Here is a 26863-nt window from a genome sequence, read left to right on the forward strand (position 1 = left end):
AGGAGAGGCGGCACGGGGCGTTTCCTCGACCCTGGGGTGCGGCTCGCTGTGACGGCCCCGCCCGCCGCCTCGCGCGGGCTCAGGGGATTCCCGCGCCCCGGGTGCGCGCCGCTGGGCTCTCCGCCGCGCCGCACCTGTGTGAGGGAGCCCCGCCCCGAGGAGGACCCTCCGCCCGGGGTGTGCCCACCTGCCGGGTCTGGCGGCGCCGCGAGAACGTGGAGCCGCAGCCCGGAGGTGAGAAGCGAGCCCGGAGCGCGTGTCGCGTTACGCGGGGAAACCGGCTGTGACCCGCGGAGTATCGTCCGCACGGAGCGCGACTCGGACGTCTGCGCCGAGAAAGCACCCGCAGAGCCCCGCGCGTCGCCCCGGCCCGTCCAGTCGAGGCAGGAGCCGCTCGCGCCGACGGCCCCAACGGCCGCGCGCCGTGCGCCCTCCGCACCCTGCCGCCGCCGGCGGGACGGGCGCGCGCGGCCGACACGAGCCCGTCCCGCCGCCCGAAGAGGCGCGTGCCGGCGGCGGGCTCTTTGTTCCCAGCGGCGGGGGCCGGGGGCGGCGCGGGCCGGCGGGGGCTCGGGGCGCCGGCGGCCGAGGGGGGCGCTGCGCGGGGCACGGCGGCGGGGGCCGGGCGAGGCGGCGGGCCGCGGGGGCCCTGCGCGGAGCGGCGCCGAGTCCCGCGGAGCCCCGCGCAGCGTTAGCGGCCGTCCGCTCGCTGCGGGCCGTCGCGCAGGCCCTCCCGCTCCCAAAGTTTTGCAAAGTCGGGCGGCTCCCGCCGCTGGGGCGGCGGCGGCGGGTACGGCTGCGGCAGGCGGGGGCGGCGGCGGAGGAGGCGGGGGCGGAGGGGGCGGGGTGCGGGCCGGCGGCGGCAGCAGCATCAAAGAGCCCCGATTCCTGCCGCCCTGGGAGCCATGCGCCGCTGTCTGTAATGTCAGCGGAACAGGATAAGGACCCCATCGCGCTGAAGAGATCCCGAGGTACTGCGGGGGAAGGAAGGGGGGGGTCGCGTGCCGGGCCGGGGGCGGCCGGCGGGGCCTAACTCCCGCCGGGGGAGCCCTGAGGGAGCCCGCGGGGATGCCGGCCCCGAGCCGCCGCGCGCCGGGCCCCGAGCTGCCGGCCCTCCGGCCCGGGTCGCTCCCTGCGGCGGAGCGGGGCCGCGCTAAGTTTGCTCCGTGCGGCCCGGCCCGGCCCCGCGGGTTCCCGCAGCCTCCGGGCCTGGAAACGCCGAAGTCGGGGTGGCGGTGCGCTGCCGGGCGCCGCGCTGCGCGGTGATCGCTGTTGTGTTTTGCTGCCTGTGCCGCCCATTAGTATGCGGCGTGCGTAGCCTTGGTGCAAGGGAATACGTCGGCGGTGCCACATGTCCGAGTTGGGGGTCGATGCGGAGCCTCTAAATGGCACGGAGCGCTCCTCTGCCCCGCGTTTCATTTCGCTCGGGGTTTTGTTTCCTCTCGCTGGGGATTGAAACGTTTCTCCGCCGTTTTTTTCTTTCATTAGCAGTCCCGGTGCGTGGCTCTGAGGTCTGAATGGGCACTGCTTTGAAATGTGCGCTGTCTGCTCTGCCTCGGGCTGCGCATCTAAGGGCACCAGCCATCGGTTTGCGGGGCGGTTACTGTGTCCAGGCGGTTCTTAAGAGCAGAAATGCGTTTCTGACCGAAATAATAAGTCGGGTGTCAGAGTTGGGTGAAAATTATGGTGTAATGATAAGAGCCGAAGTTTATCGCTTCTCTTTCCCTCTCCTCCTGCTTCGCCCCTGGGATCCCATTGTTCTTAATGTTTTAAGCTTCTTGTGGGTGGCCGAGTGGCAAAAGGTGGGGATCCTGTTATCCGGATTGTCATTGATTTACAGTTCACTTCTCTAAAACAGCTGGATCACAACCTCGAGAGTGAGAGAACGGAAATGTGCAGCTGCCTTACAAAGGGGACTGGGATTCATTAGGCTCCACTCTGAGCTCTGATTCTGCACATACGTAGGCATGCAGTTTCACACGCTGGAGGTACCCGCCGAGTTCTGTATGATTACTGCTTCACCTCAGCCTTTGTGGGATCGGGCCCGCAGTGCAGGCTCACTGGGTCTGGTTGAAGCCTGGCTCTCCAATTTTCTGTCCATAATAAAAAAGTATGTTTGGCCATTTGTAACTGCTGGGAGATGTTGTTAGAGCACTGTGAAAAAGACTGCGGCTCTCATGCTGTAAAATCCTAGACAGAGGTTTGTCAGTGAATAGGAAAACGCTCTGTGGAGTATTTGCAGTGTGTTAAGTATGGCATAAATTATACACAAAATCGTAATATTTGACCGTGTAGACAGAGATGCAAGTTTCAGTTCTCTGCACTCGCTTGGAGGTGTCTGTGTGTGAAGTCAGAGAGGATGTGGGATTCTCTCCCTCCGCGCTTTCAAAGTGTAAATGGCCAAAATGCAATTTAGTCATAATACGTAACAGGGGAATAGATATCAGATATGTCTTTGTATCTCTAAGTCCATCTAAGTATATGTTCCAGTCAAACAGATTTTTTTTTCCTGCAAAATTAGTCACAGATGAAGTGATTTTTTTTTTTTTTTAGACCCTTTGTGCAAATATCACAACATTCCAAAATGCTCAGTACACATCTTAAAGACGAGTCTGTGTGGCAGGTACCAGGAGTGACTTTCAGGAAAGTTTATTTTGGCTGCATGAAAATGACTCTCATTCACTCTTCTTCTGGAGGTATGCTCAGACTAACATTCAGCTTCCTTTCATGTATAAATTAAATCATTATAAAATCCACCGGGAAAACGTCAATTCATAGGGCTAAATTAAATCACTGGCCTCACACAGTGAGAACTGCAAATACAAAAGCTTTGCATGTTCCAGATGTAGGACTCAGTTCTGCAAGCCCTTGCAAATGACTGACTTTCCCTACGTGAGTAATCCATGCAGTAATTGGTGGCTCTTATAGAATCCAGACATTTACATGCTAACATTTTTGAAGAATGAGATCTGAGAGGGGAAGCTTGTACATAATTTTACAGAGTTGTAACTTCTCTGATGTAAGTCGGCACTTTTCCTGTGGTTCACAGTATTCTGTTTGTAGATGTAGTAATTTCTGTGCTGCTAGTTGTTGAATGAAAAGAAATCAGAATATTTGTAATGTGTTGCCATCAGCAAACACTGTTTGTGTCTTAAGAATATAGGACCATATGGAGAAACGTATTTTTGCAGTTGTGAGGAAGGGTGCTACAATACAGTCTCCCATAAAAGAGTTCTGGAGGAGAAGAAGCTGATGGGAAGTGCAGAGACAGCTTTGAGCAAATGCCTTGTTGAGAAGGTGATGTATAGGGTTGGCATTTAAGGAGTGTTTGCCACCTTTATATAAACTATATAGTCATCATTCTGCATCTACACGTAATGTGGCTGTGTACTGTGCTAAGTGCATGCAGCGTTGTGTATTCTAAATCAAGGCTTAATGGTGTTTTTTTTCCCTCCAGCTTAATCCCTTGCTGCTCTGATGGTAGGTTGTACCGGGATACACTGTGCTCAAGCATGAGTTTATTTTGGGAACTGGATCATGACTTCATGCTGTAGTCTCTGAAATTCAGACCCAAAATTTGCCGGTAATGATAGGTGTTGATTTGAGAGGTCCAATTACATATATCTTATGAGTAATGAAACGTTTTGGGAATTACATATACATAAAACAGAGATGAAATCTCTACAGCGACAATCAAAGCCAAAAGGAACTTATTAAAGCTCAAGTCAGATGGGATTTTTATTTGAAGTAAGACTGGTAATTTCCCTGAAACCTGTTAAGGCAAAAAAGTGTGTGTTGAGGGGAGGGAGCAAAGGCTGAGTGTAAGGAAAAAAGGGAATTGCTGGGAGTGAGAGCTGGTTGTGGTGCATGGCTGTTGGCTTCCTTTGATCAGGAGTATTTGAAGTAACTGTTGCATGTTTTAGTTTGCATATAGTAGTTCTAATTCTTTATGACATGGGAGATTTTTTTATGTTCCTGAACAGTCCTGAAGCTGGTTTAGCTGTCTTCTGGGAGTACTGGTGTAACGTAGAGCTGGTGTGATGTCACACATGATGCTGCTCTGCATAATACTGCTGATAATTCTGTTATTTTCAGGTTGTCTTCAGTGATATAGCTGAACACACGAGTTTCTCTTTATGCTTACATTTGGGTGAAGTTTGACTTGTATTCAGAATTTGAGTTTTGAATAAATAACAGTAATTTTTTTTCAGCCTATATTGCCCACTCCTTATGGTTTTATACTGTTACTCTTATTTTTTTTCTAAAATAAACAAACTATTACCTTAGCGGGCCTGGGAAAAAAAATTAACATTTAGTTTCTTAACATAGTGGTATTAAAATCTTAGGCTGGAGTGTTGTCACGTAACTTGGAAGTGAATTCTGTGCTTTGGCTCATGGTTGCTTTTGCATTCCCAAATGGAGGTAAATTTTTTGAACCCCATGAAGGCAAAACTAGTGGGATAATAAGGAATATGCCAGAACCTAAGTTCTAAATAGAGTTTTAAAAACGAAAACCATAATTTGTACAACTTTGAGAGCCTGTTGCACTCTTAAGATTGGGGCAAGTGCTGAGTGAAGTGCAGATATGTTTGTATTGATCAGATGATGCAATCAGTAAAATGAACAGCCTTTACTTATGTATTTATTTATGTTGCCAGAGCAGCTGTGCTCAATTACTTAATGAGATTTCTATGGAGTAAGTCAGACTCACCTCATTTTTGGCAGGTGTCTTTTTATTTAATCAAGTCTTGCATTTAGAGAAGTTTAGATCTGATAAAATGGAGATCTGTCCAAACAATATAGCAGTTTTCCAGTGGATATTCACAGATGTGCTACTCTTTGCTTTTTTTTTTCCTTCATGGCATATTGTAATGAGCTGTAATGTGTCATAGGTGAGTTGGTAAATGCCACGTCTGTCTAAGTTAAATAGGAGGTGAATCTTAGGCATGGTTTTAAGCAGTTGTTCTAAAAGTTTTATGCCTTATGCAAGTAAGAAGTACTTAAACTGAAGTAGAGACGTTAAAACCTAGGGAGTGATAGGCATGAAATGAAAGGGAAGCTTTATTCAAACTGTAGTGAGCATGAATCAGACATTAGATGATAATAGAGTTGGATAGCTGAATGTGGTGTATGTTAACTTTTACCTCTGTGTATTTGCTTCTTGAGGATTTGCGTTAATTCTGATGCTGTGCATTGTAAGGTCAATACATGTGACAAACAGGGACGTACTTAAAATGCAGTCTGTAAGTAAACTAATGCAGAATTGTACTGCTTGAAATTTTGTAGGTGGTGACGGTGGATTGGATGGGTTAGGAGGACCAGGAGTACAGCTTGGAAGCCCTGATAAGAAAAAGCGCAAAGCAAACACACAGGTAAATTCCCTTTGAGTCTTAGTAAGTAGCATACTCAGATGTTGTTTGCTGAAATGACTGTCTTACCCTATTCAGAGGGTTGCTCTATTCTCACAAACTGCTTTTACATTGAAAATATTTTAGTTGTACTGTGAGGCTGAAATTTTAACTCCCTTCATTAAACTTTATCATGCTAGTTATCCTCACTAAAACTATCCTAGGTCTTTGTAGGTTGCCAAAACCCTATAAAGGGAGAAGTGAGATTGTGAGACTTGCATATTACCATATGGATTTGATTCTGAGACAGCCTTTTTTTTAATTTTTTTTTAATTTTTTTTTTTAGTGACTGTGTAGCCATTGGTAGCAATCTGTACAACGTTGCAATGAGACTACTTTTTGTAGATTTGTAGGCTAATGGATCAGTGCAGTTTGTTAATGCTTTGACCAAGCTCCTGGCATGTTCCCCAAGTGGTTTTTCAAGCAAAAACTATGAGGCAGCTTCAGCTCCTTTCCAGTAAATCCCTGCAAACTGGCATTTCTATACATCTTCTGTTTCTGAAAAAAGAAGCCAGAATACAAAACATCTAAAGTAATTGGATATCTGTAGAGCTAACATTCCTTTGTGTATTTATTCACTATGGAGTGAGAGTATCTGTTAATTTTTTACTGCCTGGAGGGAGTAAATGTATTTACGTAGGTCAGATGATCACTTTCTTTTAGGCTTATCCAGTATTAATTGATTCCAATCCATGTGGGATTTGTCTTCTCATTTTTTGTTTCCTTTCAAAGTAGTCATGTTGAAACCTGCTCTAAGAAATAACCAGTTAATTGCAGAGTTTCACATCTCTCTACTGGTGGAGCTTTCTTGTTGCTCAGAAGTGGTAATAATGTAGAGGGCAGGTGGATTAGTTTCCTCTCTTTTCTTACCACGTTTGAAATGTGCAGGACAGGACAGTGGAAATTTGAGGGAAAAAATGTTCAGCCTTAGTTTATTAATACGAAGCCATCCTTTCTGTGAGGAGCTCAGGTGAAGGTGCCGTAGCTTGATGTTCCCCACCGGCTAGTTTAGAATATGATTCATTTCTATGGCCACTCTGAGGACATTCTAGCAGCCTCTGGGCTCCACTGAAGACTTGATTACGCTTTCTAACCAGAAATCCTTGTATTTTAATCCTACTGGCAGTACTTAACTGATTGCCCACTGAATGTTCTTAAGGGACACCTGTTTGGTATACAGAATATGGAAAATTCCTGTGCGCAGATTCCTGTTTTACCTATACTTTTCTTCAGGATTCTAGTAACATTACGTTTTTAGGTTTATATATTCTCATGGAAGTGGGGTGCCTTGAGAGATGTATTTCCAGTAAACTGAACTCAAAATGACACCAAGGAAATACTCCAGATCTGCTCTTCAACATTTCAAAAATGTTATGTGTGTGTTTAAAGGACACACGGCGTTCTGTTTTACTGCATATCTTAAGTAAAAAATGGAAGGAGAAAAAAGTCATGCTTTAAGTAGTGTCTTCAGAAGCATGTTTGTGCAACTGCACAATTTCTAGAACACTGAGATGGCTATAAATCACTGTTACCTGGAGCACAAACTCCTCTCTTCCCTTCACTGAAGGTAGGTTGGTGGGTTTTGATGAGAGAGCTTTGCACAACTGAACTGTGATTTTTTTTTTTTTTTTTTTTTAGTAGTAGTGCTGCTAATCCAGGACCTTGTAGTTAGTCTTTCTTGTAGAGACATGGTAAAACTAATAAAAATGTTGTATTTAAAATGTTTTTAGGGATCTTCATTTCCTCCTCCATCTGAATATGCTCCACCGCCGAATCCAAGCTCTGACCACCTTGTAGCTGCAAATCCATTTGATGACAACTATAATACTGTGTCTTATAAACCACTTCCTTCAGGAAATCCTTATTTTAGTAATCCTGGTTATCCTGGCTTTGGAGGCTATAACACTTTCAGAATGCCACCTCACATGCTGCACAGAGTGTCCGCGCCATATGGTGGTTCCTATTCCCTCAGAAACCAACCACACCCTCTTCCTCAGAACCCTGTAGGAATGGGTTTTAGTCGACCCCACTCTTTCAGCTTTGGTCCACATGATAGCCCAGGTTTTGCAAATCAGCCACCTTACAGTGGCAGTCAGATAAATCAGAATGTCAGTATCCCCGGTCAACATTTCAGACCAAATCCTGGTGAGAACTTTGGCCATTCTGGACAGATACCTCATCCTGATGTGCCACCTAATTTTGGTCCTGGAAACAATTCAAATTTCCCAAATTCTCAGTTAGAGTCAAGCCACTCTTTTGTTCCTCCACCAAGCACTTACAACCAGACAAAATCATCAGCACAAAAGCAAGACTTTAGTCTAGGTGCAAGCAAAGCATCCACTCAGAACACTACTGCTCTTCAGCATCATCACAGGACTGAGGACGTTGTGAGTCAAGGTAACAATGACCTAAAAAATGTTACTCGAAACAACGTGGTAAATCAGGATGGTAGCCATTCTAATAGTGCTGATAACACTAATGCTGGCCACTCAAATGGGACTCAGAGTAAGTCCCGCCAGCCTCGAGGTACCGCTGAAGGATGCAACTCTGAAAAGAGCAGCAAAACACCCCTTCATCCCAGTCGGCATGGTCACTCGTCCTCTGAACCCGTCTATCCGTGTGGAATTTGTACACATGAAGTTAATGATGACCAGGATGCAATCCTGTGTGAAGCCTCTTGTCAAAAATGGTTTCATCGAATCTGTACTGGCATGACTGAGTCAGCTTATGGCCTTCTTACAGCAGAAGCGTCAGCAGTGTGGGGCTGTGATACGTGTATGGCTGACAAAGATGTCCAGCTAATGCGTACGAGAGAGACTGCAGGGCCACCTGCACTGAATACGGATGGCTAACAGTGTCATTTGGTGGTAGTGGCTGAGCTACTGTGAAGATTTGGTTGTGAATGGAGTACTTTCTGTTCTGAAGACAATCAGTTGTGTTTGATTGCTGTCATATTATTTTCCCCTACCTGTTTTCGTTCATGAAGTTCCATCTCAACTTTTGTACTCTTAACTTTGCGTGCAAATGTTTTACAGGGTGGAATTTTTTTTTGTTTCTGATAACCAATTAGAAATAGGATGTCTATTGACAATTTTATTGAAGGCAAAAATAGGCCTTTATGAATAGTCCCTGATTTGTTAGTATTAATGTGTTAACTAACACTAGCATTTACTACTCATTTTAATGGTACTGTACTTGCAAGTACTCAGTGCTTTTTTTTTTTTCCTTCTATTGTTGAATTTCCATTACTGATGTTCTTTTCCTTGAATATCATGGAGATGACATGGAGGAAGCGTGCAGTACTAATAGTTGGTATTTTTTTTTAGAATAAATAAGAGGGTTTTGTATGTGTTTTTTCTCATTTTTGAACTAAAGCATTAACACAATTCTAAAATCAATGCTTTCATTCTTAATAACACAGTGAAACCCACTAAATCTTATACCTTGATATTTCCTTGAAAAGGCAATGATCTTTTGACTTCTCAGCAAACACTTAATTGCTGAGGAGTCTTACTAGGTCTTGCAATATAGGAAATGGTTACAAAATATGATTATATTGGAAGAAGCTAGGACAGATCAAGTTGATGAAGTCCAGTGCTTTAAATCTAGAGAATACCAAAACTAAGGTTACATGTGTAGCCTTTCTTCATTTATCTTAAGCATGTATGTTAGGATACAGCTCCTGTGCAGTCACGTATCTCTTGCTCATCCTCTCCTCATTGGTGGCTCTATCTTCCACCCTCAACGGTGAATGGATTTAAGCAGGAAAAGTTCTGCCCATCTCTTAGAGCTGTCAGCTAGAGCCTGCTTGTTCATCCTGAGCTTACGCTGTCTGCTTGGCAAGAAGGGTGTGAGGCAATGGAATGTGTATAGCACAGACTCTGAACTGCAAGATAATTTGACCAGCAAAGTAGTAACACTGAATTCCCACCACTGCCTCAGCCAGTCTTGTAGTTGGAGGGAGAAAGAAATGTAGAGCGAAGACAAAGCTCTCAGATCTGAGAGCTTAGCTCACACCAGGAGCCAGCAAGTAGAAATTGAGCAAACTTGAGATCTTACAGACAAGTATGAAAGGCACTAGAACTTTAGTGTATGATTCTAAGAATTATCCTTTATTATAGGCAGTTTGACCTTATTCTTATCTCAAGAATACGCCTCCCCCCCATTCTCCTTTTTTTTTTCTTTTTTTTTTTTTGTGGGGGAGCATCTAGCCTTGATTGCTTTGGCCTTAGTTGCATATGCAATTGAAAATCAGTGTTTCTGTAGAGAAAAGTGGTGTTTTGACTTAATGAAAGATGGAACTGTAGTAATAGGTGGCTTGTAGTGCTCACCATTGTTCTGGAAACATATTAGCAAACGATTGCTAAAAAAAACTAAATGGTATGTCAAATATTGCAGGTAGTGGTCAGGTTCCTTAGTGTGATAGAAGGTGTTCAGATCTGTGGTGATGAGTGATACAGAGGCCTATATGGAATACAGACATATATATTTAAAGGCTATTTTTATGGTAAGCTTTGTTAATGAGTGAAAAGTAAGGCTTATCTGCTAGTTCACCGTTGTGTTTGATTTTAAATGAGCTCTAATGTTATACTGTCCTGAGAGATACTCTGCAGGTGTACATAACTGTCTTTCTTTTATTTTAATACTGAAGAGTTTTATATACCCTTCCATTGGAGAAGTATAGTATTGCCCTTCCCTTTTATAGCGCCTCTCATCAGGAAAAAGGAGATAATATCTCAAGTGTAAATTACATAGTCCTTATCTTAAGGACTTCCTTTATCAAGATGTAAAGAAAGCGTAAGGCAGATCCAGGGCTTTTGTTTTCAGTGCTACTTGCTTTATTTCTGACACAGACTGAGCTTAGTCTTGTTTTGTTAGGGGTGTGATATTTAAAAAATGAACTGCAGACCAACACGAAAACTAAAATAGCTGAACAGACAAACCTTGCTGATATAGATTCGTTCCTCTGGGAAACAGTTCCATTTCTATAGGAATTTACATTGTGAAGTTTGTAGTTCAGACTTAGAGGAATGTAAATGAAATAAAAATTTTGCTTAGTGACAGAAAGTTAAACAGAAGTTCCTTTGCTTATATTGTTATCCACGCTGGTAGTCCACAGTAACATTTCCACACCCCATTTCAATTAATGTTTCAGTGTTTTGGAGCAGATGCTATTTAAAATAGCTGTGTATTTCTTGAAATCTTTCAATCCTATTTCAAGTTAGGTGTTTTCTATGTTAGTTACCAAGATACTAGAATTTAAGTAGTGTTCTTTTGAACAACTTCTTCTGGAATATAATGTTGAAAGGCCTTAAATCATATATTTGTGAAACTTAGTCTAAAAAATGTCACTTATTTTCTAAACTGGGTACCATGTTGGGTTTGTATCCCACTGAATTTACTGTGCGCATTCACCTGCAAATTCAAAGCATTAGCAAATGCCAGTTTAAAAACATTAAGTAACAAACAACAAAATCAAACTCGCTGTCATCCTGATCATAGAGGTAGGACAGATTAGGATCTCAAAAACTCATCTGGCCTATATGTTTATCCTACTGGTATGCTCTTGGCATCCCTGGACTTTTTGCCTAGAGATAGGATTATACTTTGTTTTTCTCTGCATGTATTGACTAGTAGTAGTTCAAGTATGCACAGGAAAAACAGCAATTGTGTTTTGTTAGTAAGTATTAGAAAAATGTCAGCTGGTTAGAATTAGAAATTAGTTATAGAAGGGTGGGTGGGAGGGAGGGTTGGTTAGAATAGGTAAAGTTTTTTGTAATACTCTACATGAAACAGTTTGTATTGAACTATCATGTGATTCCTTCGTTATTAGTGATTTAGACTGTATTGATGTTGCATACCAAAATATTGCAAAGATTCTGTAGATGTTACAAACCTTTATGTTTTTTTGTGGGAAATGCCTGCATCCTTTTTAAGTAGAATCATAGAATCATCGTGGAATGGCTTAGGTTGGAGAGGTCTTTAAAGATCATTTAGTTCCAACCCCTGCCATGGGCAGGATTGCCCTCACCAGATCAGGCTGCCCAGGGCCCCATCCAACCTGGCCCTGAATGTTCCTGGAGATGGAACATTCCCAACCTCTTTGGGCAGCCTATTCCAGTACCTCACCATTCAGAGGAAAGAATTTCTAACCCACATCTTCTCTCTTTTAGTCCAAAGCCATTCCCCCTTGTCCTATCACTATCAGACCATGTAAAAAGTCACACCCCTTCCTGCTTGTAAATTCCCTTGAAATACTGGAAGGCCCCAGCGAGATCTATCCAGAGCTTTCCTTCAAGCGAAACAAACCCAACTCTCTCAGCCTTTCTGCGTGGGGAGGCATTCAGGCCTGATCATCTCCATGGCCTTCCTCTGGACCCACTCCAGCAGCTCCGCATCCCTCCTGTGCTGGGGCCCTGGACTTGGGTGCTGTAATCCGGGTGCAGCCTCATGAGGGCAAAGCTGTGGGGAACAATCCCCTTCTTCCCCCAGTTGGCCACCCCTCTTTTGGTGCAGCCCAGGATACTGTTGGCTTTCTGGGCTGCAAGGGCACGCTGCTGGCTAGCTCCTTGTCATGCTCAGAAATGCAGCTCGTACTGCTGAAAATGTTTTTTCTTTCCCTAGGCTGAAATAAATAGGTGTGAATTGGATTGATACTTAGTTTTGGCCATAGACCAGTTTTGAATGAGAAAATACACAGTTTCCTTTTTGAAATGCTTTATTGGTGTCAGGGTCGGTGACAGTGCTGTGTATAGGCTGGAGAGTAGGTAACAAGTCCTGCTTCTGGCTGGTTTGTTGAGCGCTTCTACAGCGTGTAACAAGCAGGTTGGTTGTGCCTCAATCTCTTCTTTCAGAAGGCTGAACTAATGATTATTTCCTTGGTGTGTTCAGAGGCCCAGCTATTATTTGAGATCTTCAGATGAAAGAGACAAAAGAAAAGCAATAAAGTGTTTTTTTCCTCTGTTTAAAATAAAAAATATAATTCTGGGGGCTGCTAGAAATGAATTTATTTTATGACCTCTGAATTTTTTTTGGGGGGGTCTTATAACTAATTCTTAAAGTACAGTTTTCAGGCTTAACTTCAAGAATGCAATGAAATCAGTGGAATTGCAAGCATGAAGTCAGGAAGGCTTCAAAGTGTTTGCAGTTCTCAGCCCCTGATATTTATAGGTGAAATGCTTTCTGTGGTTTGAGAGTTTTACAAAATTGAAGGTGTTCAAATGTAGCACCTCCTTAACATTTGTCTTGATTCCAACTTAATACAATAACACATCTGCGTTAAACATATTCCTTTTGTTTTAGATATAAACATTGCCTGCCAGTAACATTATTGATGTAACATTTTCAAAAGAGGAAGCCATGCTTCTTATCATGTTGTATGTGACTTAAATGACTGTTTCATATTAAAACTAATCTTTCCTTATGTACTGCTTAAATATACCTGTTTGGGGAATATCAGTTCAGTACTTTTATACAATTTTGAATGTGTTCCACATTGGTGACATGTATTTTTGCAATAATTTTTTTTGTTTCAATTTTAAATTAGAGCATGTCTGAAGTAATACATGCATTTGTGCTGTGGTGTGTGGCAAAGTTTATGTATGTAATTCAAATTGGAAAAAAGTTTCCAGACTTTGTCCAACATTTACCCTGTGGCTGGGGATTAAATTACTATGTAATACAAATTATTTCATATCATGATGTGTTTTAAGCTACTCTGTGAAGTATGTGAAACATTATTGTTTATGGGATGGTAGCTGGCCTGGTGTCTTGCATTGAATGAGGTATGATAGATGGTAGCAATTTGTGATAATTAAAACTCAGTACATTTCAGAACATAATTTCAGAATTCTGTACGTTGTCATCCTGTTGCCATAACTGTTAGTATGAAGTCCATAATATTATCCACTGACAAATGGATGAACATTTGGTAGTGAGCTCATGGGTGTGAAAATTCTGTTCCAACGCTCTACTTGGTTTATAAAACATGCAATTTTAATATATTTTTTAATCTATTGGATATGGTTAGATATATGCAGGGAGATGTAGAACTGGATGTACTTTGAAGTTATCCTGCAATTACTACGTTTTGTCTGGAGCCTTCTGTATTAGAACAGACTCTTCCTTAAAATTGGAAAATAAAGTGTACTTAGCAGAACCTTTAAGGCAATATAATAGTCCTACATTACATCTTTTGTTATGCACCTTCACTCTTTGGATGGAATGTCACCAATTTCTTGTTGCTTCATATCAAGGGCTCTCAAGTGCTTTAGTGTGTCATCACTTCTGAGGTAATTAATGCTGGAATGGTGTTCAGCCCCCTAGGGTTACTTCCTATAGCTTAAAGTACTCAGTGTCACAGTTACCTGTTTCAGACATGGCTTATGATCATATGAAACACCTGTGTTTATGTTGTTTACTGTACACAGTGAGTTCTTCCGTTTCATGTTCAAACAGCTGTCAGTCTCAGAATAATTTTGATCCAGCCCCACCTTTTTCCTCAGAGCTTTTTGCACAGTATTTCAGGAATTGCTGTTCTGGAGACGGTCCAGGGCTGGAGTCATAAGAGATGCTGCCTCTTTCTAGAGACTTCTGTCATCTGCAAAGGATAGTCTAAGTCTGAACTTCCATTTAACTTAAGGAAGGCGAGCTTTTAATGTATTTAGGGTTTGTTTCTTTCTTTGCTTTTGCCTTTTTTTATTTTTTTTCCTGAAATGTGAAATAATACGTAGTTGCTGAGGAATTCTTATTTGAAGGACGTTCTCTCCCTCAGGCTTTTATATACGGCCCTTAGAGCAGACACTGTTGTTTAGGGCCTTCTGACTTGGAATTTTTTGTGTCTCCCTCCTCCTTTTAGTGTTAAAGATGAGTTGAAAAAGGCAAGTTACTAATCTGCAGCCATCTGAGCCGTGCAAAACATGAACTGACTAAGATTGTTGACTTTTTTTTCTGTTAATGAAGATGTAATAATTGACCCTTCAGAGAAACATACATCAGAATCTGAACCAAATGTTCTTGGAAAATGTATGTGATAGATTTTGTCCATCACTGTATGCAACTTTGTTGCTTTCTGTTGTCTGGTTTAAGTTTCTTTTAAAATAAAGGTGGTGGGCTTTTTTGTTCTTTTTTTCAGGGAAATTGTCTGTTGATTTTATGAAGATGATGCAATGCATAAATGAACTCTTTGAATGTTTTGCCTGTGATAATGCATTTGGATTGGGCATAACCCTCCAAGAAACTATAAATTTGGAAAAGGCAGCTCCTGTCTCTGTTGGAGGGATCTGCTGTTCTGTAGAGGCATTAATCTGAACTAAATTCAAAGCAGATTAGAAGAGGTCTTGTACCATAAATCCCTTTTATTTATTAACGGATGGGAAGAAATGCTAAGGCACCATTTGGCTGAATGAAATTGCAGAGCTTTTTGATTTTGGAAAGAGATTATGAAAATAGTTATTTATTCTAATTAATAAAGTTCTTACTGAGCTATTACTTTTTTTTTTTTCCTGAAATGCCATTGCTAACATGTAGGAAATTAATACCTTACCAGTGATCTTTAAAAGCAGCGGTATGGATGCTCCCAAACCACACACTGAAAACACTTCATGGAATAAAAAGCATCTCATAAAATGTTCCTTCTCTTCTTAAAAATGTGAAGGGATGAGAGAAATGGGAGAGAACTTAGAAAAGAGGTGTGTGTGTGGGAGAAGTTATTTATTAAATTAAAGATAAGAAAATGTAAACTATTAAAAGGAAAGTTTAAAGCTTCTGAAGCCATTAGGTGGGAAGTAAACCCCTGCAAGATATGCATGTATTGGCAACTAGGGAGTCCAGAGTAGTATTACTAATTAGACTGAACTACAAATCCCTGTCCTTTAGAGCACAGGAAATAGGAATTTAAGAAGTTTTTCAGGGAATGTTTCTTGCTTTTTTGTCTGATAAGTTATTACCAACAGAGGAAAGATTCTGAACTGTCCTGTCTTCTAGTTTGTTTTGCAAAAGTGCCCCAGCAAGAGCTCATTCGTATGTCCAAGCAAGCTAGCAGTGTGGAGTGTCTATGATGTAGGTGGTGTTTTTGCCGATGTGCATAACAAGATACAGTGGTAAGGCTGATCAGAGACCTTTCTGAGTCCCTTTTGTGTGTTGTAGCAGCTAAGTCTGCTACTTTCACCTAAGAATGTGTTAGTGACTTTTATTACATCTTCTGCAAGTGAAGTACAGAGCGTGGCATTGGAGATCCAGTATTTAAGTAAATAGATATAAATGGTACCGGAACGATTTTGTATAACTTGAGAACATCAAATACTGGTAACTGTAACTGTGGCCTGTGTTGTAAATTGTGTATAAATAATATGTTATTTCTGGCAGGCATAAATAACAGGCTACTTCATTTCAGTATATTCTCTGTGACTGAAGTAAAAATGATACCTGGATGAGAAAATCAGAAGGCCAGCAAATGTAAGACTTTTTTGTTACCTTTGGACTCTCCAGAATTGAAGAATGCCTTCCAGATAACTACAGATACATTCTGGAGTGGGAGGGGATTCTAAATCACTATTACATTTTAATAATTCCATCCACTGCTGCTGTTTGAACACCTTGATTTTAAAGCAGCCAACAAACAGACAAACTACCATCCTCTCCTACCCTCAACTCTTCTTCATCTAGAAAGCAGGCAGTTTTGGCCTCTCCAAGTAAGCTAAGGGTCTGTGTAGGAAAATATTCTTTCTGGGGAAAAGGTTCTCACATGAAGAGTCCTTCCTTAGCTTTTATTTACTCATTTATATTCTGTTACAGTTTCTTAGACTTACAGCCGTGAGTTGACAGAGACATCTTGGCTTAAGCCTTGGTTCGGAAATATAAACTCATCTTTCCTGCTACAGCTGGCAACAAGGCTTCCTACTCTGTGATGCAGATCATACAGTTAAGCATGAAAATATGTATCATGCAAGGTTTAGGAAAAAAAAAATGTTGCATGTGCCAAGAATACTTAAAGCATTTTTAATTGAGTCAATCTTGTTTCGCTTGTACTTTTGGATGCTCTTGGAATGAGGATCTTAATTCATATCTCGGATTCCTGTTCATGCAAGCATTCACTCTGATCATACTGATCTTGGTGAATGAAGGTGAAGAGTAATCCAGAGATCATATCAATTATGATGGATTTCTTTCTCTGAAAAAGTTTTTTAAACCTCTGCAATATCTATTTCTACGTTGTACTGAGAATATTAGTTAGCTCACAGTATTAACCACTGGCATCTGATCACCCCTTCAGAATATAGCCACATCAGGAACCTTAACTTGTGTCAGTGTTAACTTGATCTTTCTTAGTCCCCCATGGGAAGAAGAGTGTGGGGACGGACACACACACACACACACACGACTTTGTGGTTCTTTTGGATTTTTCCAAGTAGTTCCAAGTAACTGTATGTATTTCAGGAACTTAAATGCACTGGACTGCTCCACAGAATCACAGAATGGCCTGGGTTGGAAGGGACCTCAAGGATCATGAATCTCCAGCCCCCTTGCCACAGGCAGGGACACCAACATCCCCACTCAATACTAGACCAGGCTGCCCAAGACCCCATCCAACCTGGCCTTGAACACCTCCAGGGATGGGGCATCCACAAACTCTCTGGGCAGCCTGTTTCAGCACCTCACCATTCGTAGTAAAGAACTTCCCCCTGACATCCAACCTAAATCTTTCCTCCCTCAACTTAAAACCATTTCCCCTTGTCCTGCTGTTATCAACCCTTTCAAAGAGTTGATTCCCTCCTGTTTGTAGGCTCCCTTTAGGTACTGAAAGGCTGCAGTGAGGTCACCCCGCAGCCTTCTTTTCTCCAGGCTGAACAAGCCCAGCTCCCTCAGCCTGTCTTCGTAGGGAAGGTGTTCCAGTCCCCTGATCATCTTTGTGGCTCTCCTCTGGACCCTCTCCAACAGCTCTCTGCCTTTCTTGTATGGGGGCTCCAGACCTGGACACAGTACTGCAGGTGGGGCCTCACAAGAGCAGAGTAGAGGGAGACAATCACCTCCCTGTCCCTGCTGGCCACCCCTCTTCTGATGGAAGATGCTTCAGGTGAGTTAGGTTTGCTTCAGCCGACGTTCCCCAGAACTAGTTGCTTTCTGCATCCTTTAAACTACTTGGACGCAGGGGCATTGCTGTTTGAGGAAGGCTGGGCAGAAGCCTGTGTTACCTGCCTGGGTCAGCGCTGTACAGGGCACTACACTGAGCTGCAGGCATGGCCTGACCCTCGTTACAGGTCATCGGGACCTTCAGTGCTTAAATCAGTTCTCAGCTTGTAATAGTTTTTACTAGAAGTTCTCCAAGTACCAACAGTCATGGAAGTGCAGTTGGATACCAGAAGCTGCATTCTATCCTGCCCTGCTCAGGTGTGAGTGACGGAAGGCAGACCAGCGCCAGCTTCGCGTCTCGGTGAGTAACGGGCCGGGGTCGGACCCACCTCGCCGAGTTCTGCCGAGCCCACAGTTACAACACGCGTACGCCCTCAAGCCGGGCCGGCCTCGGGGCTCGGCCCACAACTCCCAGCCTGCGGCGCGCCGCTCCGGCCGGGCGCCATCGGGTACGGCTGCCAGCGCCTGCCCCGTGCGGCGCGGGGCCCCGGAAGCGCTCGGCCTTCCCTAGCAACGCCCGGCGCCATGCCGCTGTGGCTGCGGGAGCACAGCTGGCGGCAGAGCGGCTCCGCCGTGTACCTCTCGCTGCCCGTGCGCGGCCTGCGGGTCACCGCCGCCAACATCTTCTGCACCGAGCGGTACCTGAAGGTGGGCGGCGGGGCCGCGGCGCAGCGTCGCTCTCCGTTAAAAAGCGCGCGCTCAGCGCACCGTGGCAGCACTGCCGATTTCGCAGCCTTTACAAACGTTAGGCTCTCTGTCCTGCGTGCAGCAGGCTGTTTGTGCCTATCCCCCTCGGCTGCCCTGTTCCTACTAATGATGCCAGCACCTATCCAGCTCGATGGGTGCTGGCTGCAATTTTCTTAAGCTTCTGCTTGTACCGTGACTTATGATAAACTCGAGGCCCGCTGTTTCTAGCTGGGAGCAGGAGAACACACGATTTGGGTCTCTCATCTGGTCCAGTGGTTGTAAAAACTGTACGGTGTGCTGAGCGATCAGCGTGCTGGGCAGCGCTTGTTGCCTGAGGTGTGCTGTGTGCTTGTGTTGTTTGGAACACCTGAGAATGAAATAAGAATTCAGTTATTAGTACGTGTTTGTTAATTGTATTTTTATAGGTAAGCGTCCCTCCCTTTTTATTTGAAGCTGTTTTATATGCTCCTATTGATGAGACAAACAGCACAGCAAAGATCGGCAATGGAATCATTTTCTTCACTTTGTATAAAAAAGAAGTGGCCATGTGGGAGTCCCTGACTGTAGCAAATGGTAAGTTCTCTGTAGGGAAGAACAGATTGCATGTAAACAACCCAAGCTGTGTGAAAACTCTTTTCAATGGCTTTGCTGCTTTTCTAGTTGTATTATTTGATATAGATAAATACTACCTTTACTTTCATGGCTTCAGAAAGTGCAAGAATTCTCATCTGCCACTGATGAGAATTGTTGCATCCACATCCACATTGTTGGATGTCAGCTGGGGACATTATATCTCCTTATTTCTGAGTCACCTTCCACTCATTCACAGGAAATTGTAGGTGATATTTGTGGTGTTGCCGGTTCCACATTGACCAACTGCTGGGGTTGAAATGCTGGTTCTGAAAAGAGAGAGAAATTACTAGAAAAGCCAGTTTGGGGGGAGGAAATATTTCTCTGCTGTAACTTTACAAATCATAATTAAAAAAGTGTTACTTCTGCAGCTACACATTTCCTAAATTAAACCTTGTTTATTGTTAAAATAGAAAGTGCAGCAGAACAGACGAAGAATGTAGTGGTTCTGCTGAGCACAAAAACAGTGTTTCTTATGAAACTGTGTGAAACACTGTGTGTTTGTGAGTCTTAGATTTTCATGTTTAGAGATGGGCTTGAAAACTGCTTTGTGGAGCTGGAAACATTGCATTTTCTTAGATAAGGTGAAAAAGAGGAATCTTGTTTTTATGAAAGTGGTACATCACAGTAGAATTTCAGATTAAATTAGTGAATAGTTTTTGTTTATTTAAGTTAACAAGGAGGAACTGCAACATCTAAGAGAGAATGCTGTTCTGAGAGCACACGAAAAGGCAAAAGAGGAGACAGAAGCAAAAAAAGTTACAAAACAGGAACACAAGAAGTATGCTTTGGAGGCTACAATGAAGGTAAATGTAGAAGGGACTCTACAAAACGTGGATGTAACCAATTGCCAACTAATCTGGGAGCTAGATGGTTGAATGTGTAAGAAGTACTCATTTTTATTACAGTGGTGGAGAATCTTGTATCTTAAAACATAGGTCTTACGAGTTATGAAATTGCTGTAAAAATACTTAGTTGTTGTTGTTTTTCATTGGTTATTCTGAAGAAAGTTTGTTTGTGTGTGTGTGTGAGTTCAGATTTTTGTCACTTAAAAGAAGACTATAATTATGGGGCAAAATGTTAATCTTTTGTGGCCTCTGCAAACAGTGCGAGTATTTGCTCATTTGTTGTAGACAAAAATATTGATATTTTTAAAATCTTATTCAGCAAGCTGTTGTCTTCCAGAAGCACTGGAAATTAGGGCCTCATCGGAAGGCACTTCCCTGCTCTCTAGCAATCATCATCATTACTGAATCAAAGGCAGGAAGAGCTTTAACATCAAGTATAATAAAGCAGTCTAAGTAGATTTTAAAAAAAAAAAAGTACTTTTTTCAGCATAAGGGTGATATGTGAACAGCATATGTTGTGTGTTGAACTGAAATGAACTTTGAAGACAAAAGGAAAGCCTATCAAAGATTTATTTGTGGAGTACCTTTTTCATTCTTTAATATGCAGGGAAAATTGGATCATGCCTTCATAGGGGTAGTAGAATAGTTAAAATATATGGCTTTAAAAAACTAATCATAGTTTGCTGCTCATCACAATTAGTCATTTTAAAGCATTTTTTATAACTTTGCCTGTGGGCTTCTGTTAATGATGATTATTTGCTTGGAATATGAAACTGGCAAAAACAATTATACATTTTACTCAATCATCTTATTATTGAACGTTATGTATCTCATAGTTTTATCATTCGCGCAGCTTGAAGAAGCAGAAAGAAGAAGAATTGAGGGTCTGAAAGAACAGGAGAGACAGAAAGTCACTAAGGAGTTGGAGCTATGGAGAAGTCAGCAAAACGATGTTGAGAAACAAAAGAGAGTGCAAAATGAAGGGGAATTACATGGAGAAGTAGAGCAACTGAAGGAGAAGAAAAGGGAAAAAATGAACAAAACTAGAATTCCTAGTCAAGAAATTTCCAAGACCAAACTCAAAGATACAAAAGGTTGTGTTATTGAGATATATTTTAACATTCTGCAGAATGTGGGTAAAACTTTATTCCTAGATGTTTCTGGTTCATTTTTTATCTTTGTCTCTACTGTACTGAACTCTTCTTTTTTTTAGTTTGCAGTTAATTTGTGTCTTTATTTTCTTGCAATTCATTGAACTAAAGTGCATGAGTTCTTAGCTCTCATTTAAGTCTTTGGAAACACAACCCAAGTTTTGTTGTAGGCTTTAGCAAAGTAGAACAGAAGATCTTTCTAACAGTGCAAAGCAAATTTTCTGAGGGTGGAGTTCATGTTACCCACTGAAGTGTCTAACTGCTATTTTTCATAGAGATAAGCAGTCTCTTTTCACTCTCCCATGCCTTGGCCCTGCAAGGAGCCAATAAGGAATTAGGCAAAGAAAAATTTGTTCCTTTTGGTTTTGTTTGTATTGTTCAGTAAGATTAGGTCTTACGCTTGCCCTGCTAGAAAGTCATGTAAGTGAAAGAGTGCTTTAAAAAGAACTCATTTCTGGCAGGTAGTGTAGTGTCAGTAATACATTGCATGCTTAGCAGCAAGAACAAATGCTGTTTGAAACTTTTCTTCAATTGAATAAGTCCCAACTTTCCTGAAGGTTTATTTTTAATAACCAGAATTTCTAGATTAGGTTTATTTTGGAATTTGGTAGAAAAACAGAAAAATAATCCCTTTTCCTTCACTTTTCAATTCTAGTACTCTAATTCTTTTTGTAGGTCGTGGTTCCTATAGTATCTTTTCAGAGAATTTAAAAGAGGAGCAGTTACCAGCTCCTCGATCTGCTGGTACTATTAAAATCAACTTCACATCACGAGTTTTTCCTACAGCTCTACGAGAGTCTCGTGTAGCAGAAGAGGAAGAGGTAGGGATTGTTGTGTTTGTCTGGTGCTTCTCTTATCTTCCAGGATGGCAAACTATTTACTCTTTGTTCAGGAAGTTGGCAAAAATGTTACCTGTGGACTGTTCTTACCTTCCAAGGAATACAGTCTTATCTAAAGATTTAAATACTTTTCACCATGCATTGTGTAGATAAATAACTCTTTTTTTTTTTTTTTAAATTAAAAATTTGCAATACTGAATTCCATGAAGTACAAGGTTTGAAATTTCTTTGCTCTTACATTTAAGACTCATTAAGTTCTGTCTTAAAAAGGAACTCACAAAAGCTTACCACTCACAATATGGCTCTCTTGAGCTTTATTGAATAGGTATTAATAATGCAGTTACCTTACTTCTCACACAGCAATAAAATATTTGGGGAAAATAGGAAATTGTTCCTGTCTTGCATTATTAAATATTTATCTCTGCCCAAAATATGAGGCAAATAGAATTCTTTTGGTAGACTGAATGAGCAGGTAAGAACAATATTTAATTTTTCCTTCAGAAATAATACTTGCAAATTGTGTATTTAAAGTGGCTACAAAAACAGGCAGAAGCTCGAAGGATAATGAGTGCTGATTTGTCTGAGCTGGAAGATTTAAAAGAAGAGGAGAAAAATCCAGACTGGTTAAAGGACAAGGGAAAGTAAGTTAGATTCCATATGAAGATTTATTTAAAATGAAATATTAGTTAGATTGTGTTTGTCTTATTGTATAATTGTAATATTTTCTGTTTATTCTAAACACAGATGAGGAATGTCTACACAGTGAAGAGTTTATTGATAGCTTAAGGGATTTTAATCTCATAGAAAGTCATGAGATGAAATTGCTGAAGGAAATTCATCATTTAAAAATAAACAAAGTCATAAACAAATACAGCACATTTTCATACTGAGGACAATTCAAATAGTGAAATATTGTACCTAGGTGATTTTCTGTCAGTTGTACTTACTCAGATGTTAAATGCCTGTCTGAAGCAAGCATTAGGAATTTATAAAACTATTGGTGCATTTATGTAGCTGTGTTATACAGGTCATTTTGATTAGATAATCATAATCTGATGTAACTCTTTTAAAATTTGTCACGTGGCTGCATAGATGTGTCCACTTTTTACTGATCTGTACTGCTTTTAAGCGTAGGCATGTGACTTTGCAAAACATGGTCAATATGCCATGTTCTGTGCATTGTTTGACATTCTGAACATTAAGTTCTCAGAAGAGGTTATAAACGACCAATGAAATCTGCTAAATCCTTAATTTTTGCTTAATTCTTATCAATAAGTAGATATTTGTTTCATGATGCATTACCTTGTTGAAATCACGTTTCTCTTCTTGCTTTATACTTAGCAAAATGTTTGCAACAGGAAACTATCTTGCAGCTGTAAATGCATATAACCTTGCAGTCCGGCTAAACAATAAGCTTCCACTACTGTATTTGAATCGTGCTGCTTGCCATCTTAAGCTGAGAAATTTACACAAAGCCATTGAAGATTCCTCTAAGGTATAAACATATAGACTCAGACTATTGTCTTATACACAATTGTGATTTGTTATTGCAATACTTCTGTTTCAAGAAGATCTGTTAAAAAAAAAAAGTTATAGTGCAATTCACAATTTTTAAATTCAGAATTGATATAATGAGGCCAGTTGACTTGGTACATGCTTCTTTACTGGTAAAATATCATAGGAATATTTTCACTCAAGGGATTAAAACAAAACAAACTACCAGCTTGGAGCAGAAAAAGTACTGAATATGCACAAATACCTGTTGTGTTATACTGTAATGTTATTCATTTGGTGGGAAGAAAGAAGAGGTGGCAGTAGTAGTAAGGAAGACACCTTAAAAATAGCAGACCTTTTTCAGTAAGGGCTGAATCATCTCTATGCATTAACCATGGCAGTGATAATATATTTATCAAATGTGAGATGAGTGATAGAAATACTAGTGAGTTATGTAGGCTGTATAGTTACATTTCAATTATTTGAATAAAGGAATATGTGTAAATTAAACAAACAAAGCCCACCCCAAACAAATAAGCAAACAAAAAAATCAACAAAATTATGGAAAATCTACTTCTAACTATTTCTGGCATTTTCATTTGTGAAGGCACTAGAATTGCTAACACCACCTGTTCCTGATAATGAGAATGCTCGAGTAAAAGCATATGTGAGACGTGGCACAGCCTTTTGTCAGCTGGAGCTGTATGCTGAAGGTAAGACCTTGATCTTTGTGAACACGTGCACATGGACCCATTCTGACAACTGAGTCATTAGTTTAGCTCAGTGAGACTGCTCACACCTGTATTTCTTTTTTCTTTTTTTTTTTTTTTCAGGAAGGACAATTTACTGGCTAATTGGAGTTCCACTTGATTTTTTTTAACTCTTTACTTAAGTTGTCAGAAAATTGATTATACTTCTAATTTAGGGGGTACACATTAGTTTCATTGAGGAAAAGGCTTTAGTGTGTTGTTTATCATTCTCCCTTTAGTCCATTGGGTAGTCAGTCTTCCCGTACATTGTGGGCAACTCTTGACTGTAGCAAGCTGCTGGCCATGGAGGGTATTAGTGTGAAGTGAAATGAGAGGTCAGAGGTGAGATTTTCAAATTAGGAAGCATTCAAATGCGGGAGGCAAACTGATGTGAAACTAGGTTGCAGTAGTTCAGCTGTTCATGAGACAACATTATACTGATTTTGAGATTATAGCATTAGCAACTATAGAACACTTTTTAATTAAAATAACCTGAAATATTTCAAAATAACCTGAAATATTTCAAAATAACCTGAAATATTTCTAAAATACTTGTTTGTGACCTTTGTAGTAACGTCTTCGTAAACCTGTATGTGAAATCCATATTGACCAAAAACATGTTTATCAAGTATGTGTCATCTTTATACAGATATGAGTTATGTGTCCCTTGGCTTTGTAAGGCAAAGTTAAAAGGCAAAGATGATAATAGGAAGTGAAGAATGTTCAAAATGTATATGTAGAGCTTTTCCCAGCTGTTATCTTTTCTTATCGATGAATCCCTTTGTCACTTCCTTGCAGTTTCACTTGTACAGGAAAACCGAATAAGGACTCCTTCCTTCCTTCTGTCTGTCCGTCCTTTTCTTATATCTTCAAGCTATCTTGTTCACAGCATGTGGGTTTTCTTGTTTTCATGTGCTTACATTCCATTAGTCAATTTTTCTATCTGCTGCAGAACACTCTTGAACACTCCCCTCATCTGTAATTCCTTTACCCAGTGTGCCTGTGTTATAATTTTGTCTGATGTAGAAACCATTTCATTGGGCTGTTGTGCTCATTTGTTTATTAACTGAATGACAAACTTAGAACAATTATAAGATAGTCTGCAGGTGGAAGCCCTACCCTGTGAAAAGTCTTTAGGCTGAAGAAAGCCCAAGTTAGGCCAAAGTTAGTTGACCTCTGTGTGTGGACAGGGACACATATATAGATAATGCTGTGGGTCTTTTGGTGTTTCAGGATCTGAAATGTTTGTGTAGCAGTGATGTTTCCATTAAAATATTTTTAAAAATAATAGGAACAAGGTATACAGCAGTTAATCCTATTGTGTTCTGATCCACTTTGCTCAATAGCAAATTTCAAGAGCAATACTTTATGCAGTCAGCTAGGGAGCATTTATTTCCAGTTAGTTGCTAAAGAGGAAAATATATTTGCATTAATGATTGATGCTCTTATTAATGTATTGATGTTAGGTCTCCAGGATTACGAAGCAGCTCTCAAGATTGATCCTAAAAATAAAACCATAAAAAAAGATGCAGAGAAGATTCGACACACAATTCAAGGAACAGTGCAAAATTCTTAAAAATAAAAAAGGAGCTTTTTGTGAGGGGTGCCTTTTGAGGGCCTCAGAAGGAGCCTTAGTTCATATTCTCCTCAGTATGTTACTAACTAGATTTTGTTTGTTTCACTTGGAATACCTACGAATTTATAAAATATTGGATATGAATTGTTATTTTTTGGCAAGCATAGTTTATAACAAATACAATTAGATATACTGCATATCATTTTGATACAAGGTTGTCAAGTTTTTCTTTCTGTGCCGTTTGTTGGGCTAAAGAATAAAACATACCTTTTGTACTTGATTTAAAGTTACCTACAACCAAATAAATTATTTGTCTGGAAGTATCTACTGAATCTAAACAGTCAGTTTTCAAACAGCTTCAGTAGTTCCCTATAGTCAGCACAGAACTTCTCTTCCTGTTCTTCACCAAAGACAAAACAGTTATCTGTGCTTGGATACTAGTGAAAGTATCTGCTGTGAAGTCTATGTGAAATATAAGTTTAGTAATTTCGTACATTTTATATGGATTTGCAGTAGGAAATATTAATTTATTTTTAATAAATCTAACATGGATGGTGTAAAATTGAGTAGTCTGAATTTTTGTGCCTGTTCAGCATTCGCAATTCCTGTTGCAGTCTGAAGGCTCTTCTCTTTTTTATGTGCTTTCCTCTTTTCTTTGTGCTTGTAGAGCTTGGTATATCTGAAACTAAGACAGTGAATTCATACACTGTAATTCAGGCGCCCAGTTTTAGATAACCTCCACCTGAAATCATGAGGTAGATTTTACAAAGCATAGAATATTCTTTTTTAGCAGCCATGTACAGTAAATATTTGCAGACTATTTTGTATCATTTGTTTGGGCTGACCAAACAAGGGAATTGAGAAAGAATGTACAAATATATATGTAGATACGATATTCTGTGCGATTTTCATGCCGTTGAAACGAGGAGGGGGTGGCAGGTGCTGCTTCCAGATGTTTGACCTAGAGCCTTGGGAGTTGTGCTGAGCTGAGTCAGAAATGCTGGGTAGCTGCCGTCTTATCTGCAGATACCTACTGAATTGCAGGGCAGAGAGGTGTGAATGCTTCGTTTATGGCAGTTGAAAGGAGGGCAGTGCCTCAGTGAAGTGTAATACTACACTTGCCGAAATATGGTAGCTTTCTTTCATGTAAGTACTGAGGTGAAGCGAGGGTTAAGATAAGGAGTCGCTATTGAGAGGAGGAAAATGAAAGAAGCACGTTCTGGTTTTGAGTCTCTAATTCTCTGGTTTGGTTTTGGAGTCTGTTAGAATAACCTGTGTACGTCCATAAAAGCTCTTTGTATTGTAGCGATCTGCGATAGCTACTTAAGGCTATTTCTGATGTAGGCAGGCAC

General features: G+C 41.0%; 2 protein-coding genes across 4 annotated transcripts; both read left to right on the forward strand.

Annotated features, from left to right (window-relative positions):
- Positions 1-718: 718 nt before the first annotated feature.
- PYGO1 (pygopus family PHD finger 1) lies at positions 719-14531 on the forward strand. The gene is made up of 3 exons (XM_085234134.1): positions 719-971; positions 5287-5372; positions 7139-14531. Exons 1-3 carry the CDS (start codon positions 923-925, stop codon positions 8258-8260), a joined length of 1257 nt encoding a protein of 418 aa, XP_085090260.1. The 5' UTR covers positions 719-922; the 3' UTR covers positions 8261-14531.
- A 3478-nt stretch (positions 14532-18009) lies between these two features.
- DNAAF4 (dynein axonemal assembly factor 4) lies at positions 18010-26073 on the forward strand. 3 transcript variants are annotated; one of them, XM_085234136.1, is made up of 9 exons: positions 18010-18185; positions 18650-18797; positions 19527-19660; positions 20556-20796; positions 21640-21674; positions 22224-22333; positions 23034-23187; positions 23794-23899; positions 25402-26073. In XM_085234136.1, exons 1-9 carry the CDS (start codon positions 18063-18065, stop codon positions 25509-25511), a joined length of 1161 nt encoding a protein of 386 aa, XP_085090262.1. In that variant the 5' UTR covers positions 18010-18062; the 3' UTR covers positions 25512-26073. The 3 variants fall into 3 exon arrangements, with proteins under 3 accessions (XP_085090262.1, XP_010715672.2, XP_085090261.1); XM_010717370.4 differs by having other exon boundaries at positions 18011-18185; positions 21529-21674; XM_085234135.1 differs by lacking the exon at positions 25402-26073 and adding an exon at positions 24020-25388 and having other exon boundaries at positions 18011-18185; positions 21529-21674.
- Positions 26074-26863: the final 790 nt, after the last annotated feature.

The sequence above is a fragment of the Meleagris gallopavo genome, chromosome 12 (assembly GCF_905368555.1).
Source record: "Meleagris gallopavo chromosome 12, MGAL_WU_HG_1.1, whole genome shotgun sequence".
Lineage (NCBI taxonomy): Eukaryota > Metazoa > Chordata > Aves > Galliformes > Phasianidae > Meleagris > Meleagris gallopavo.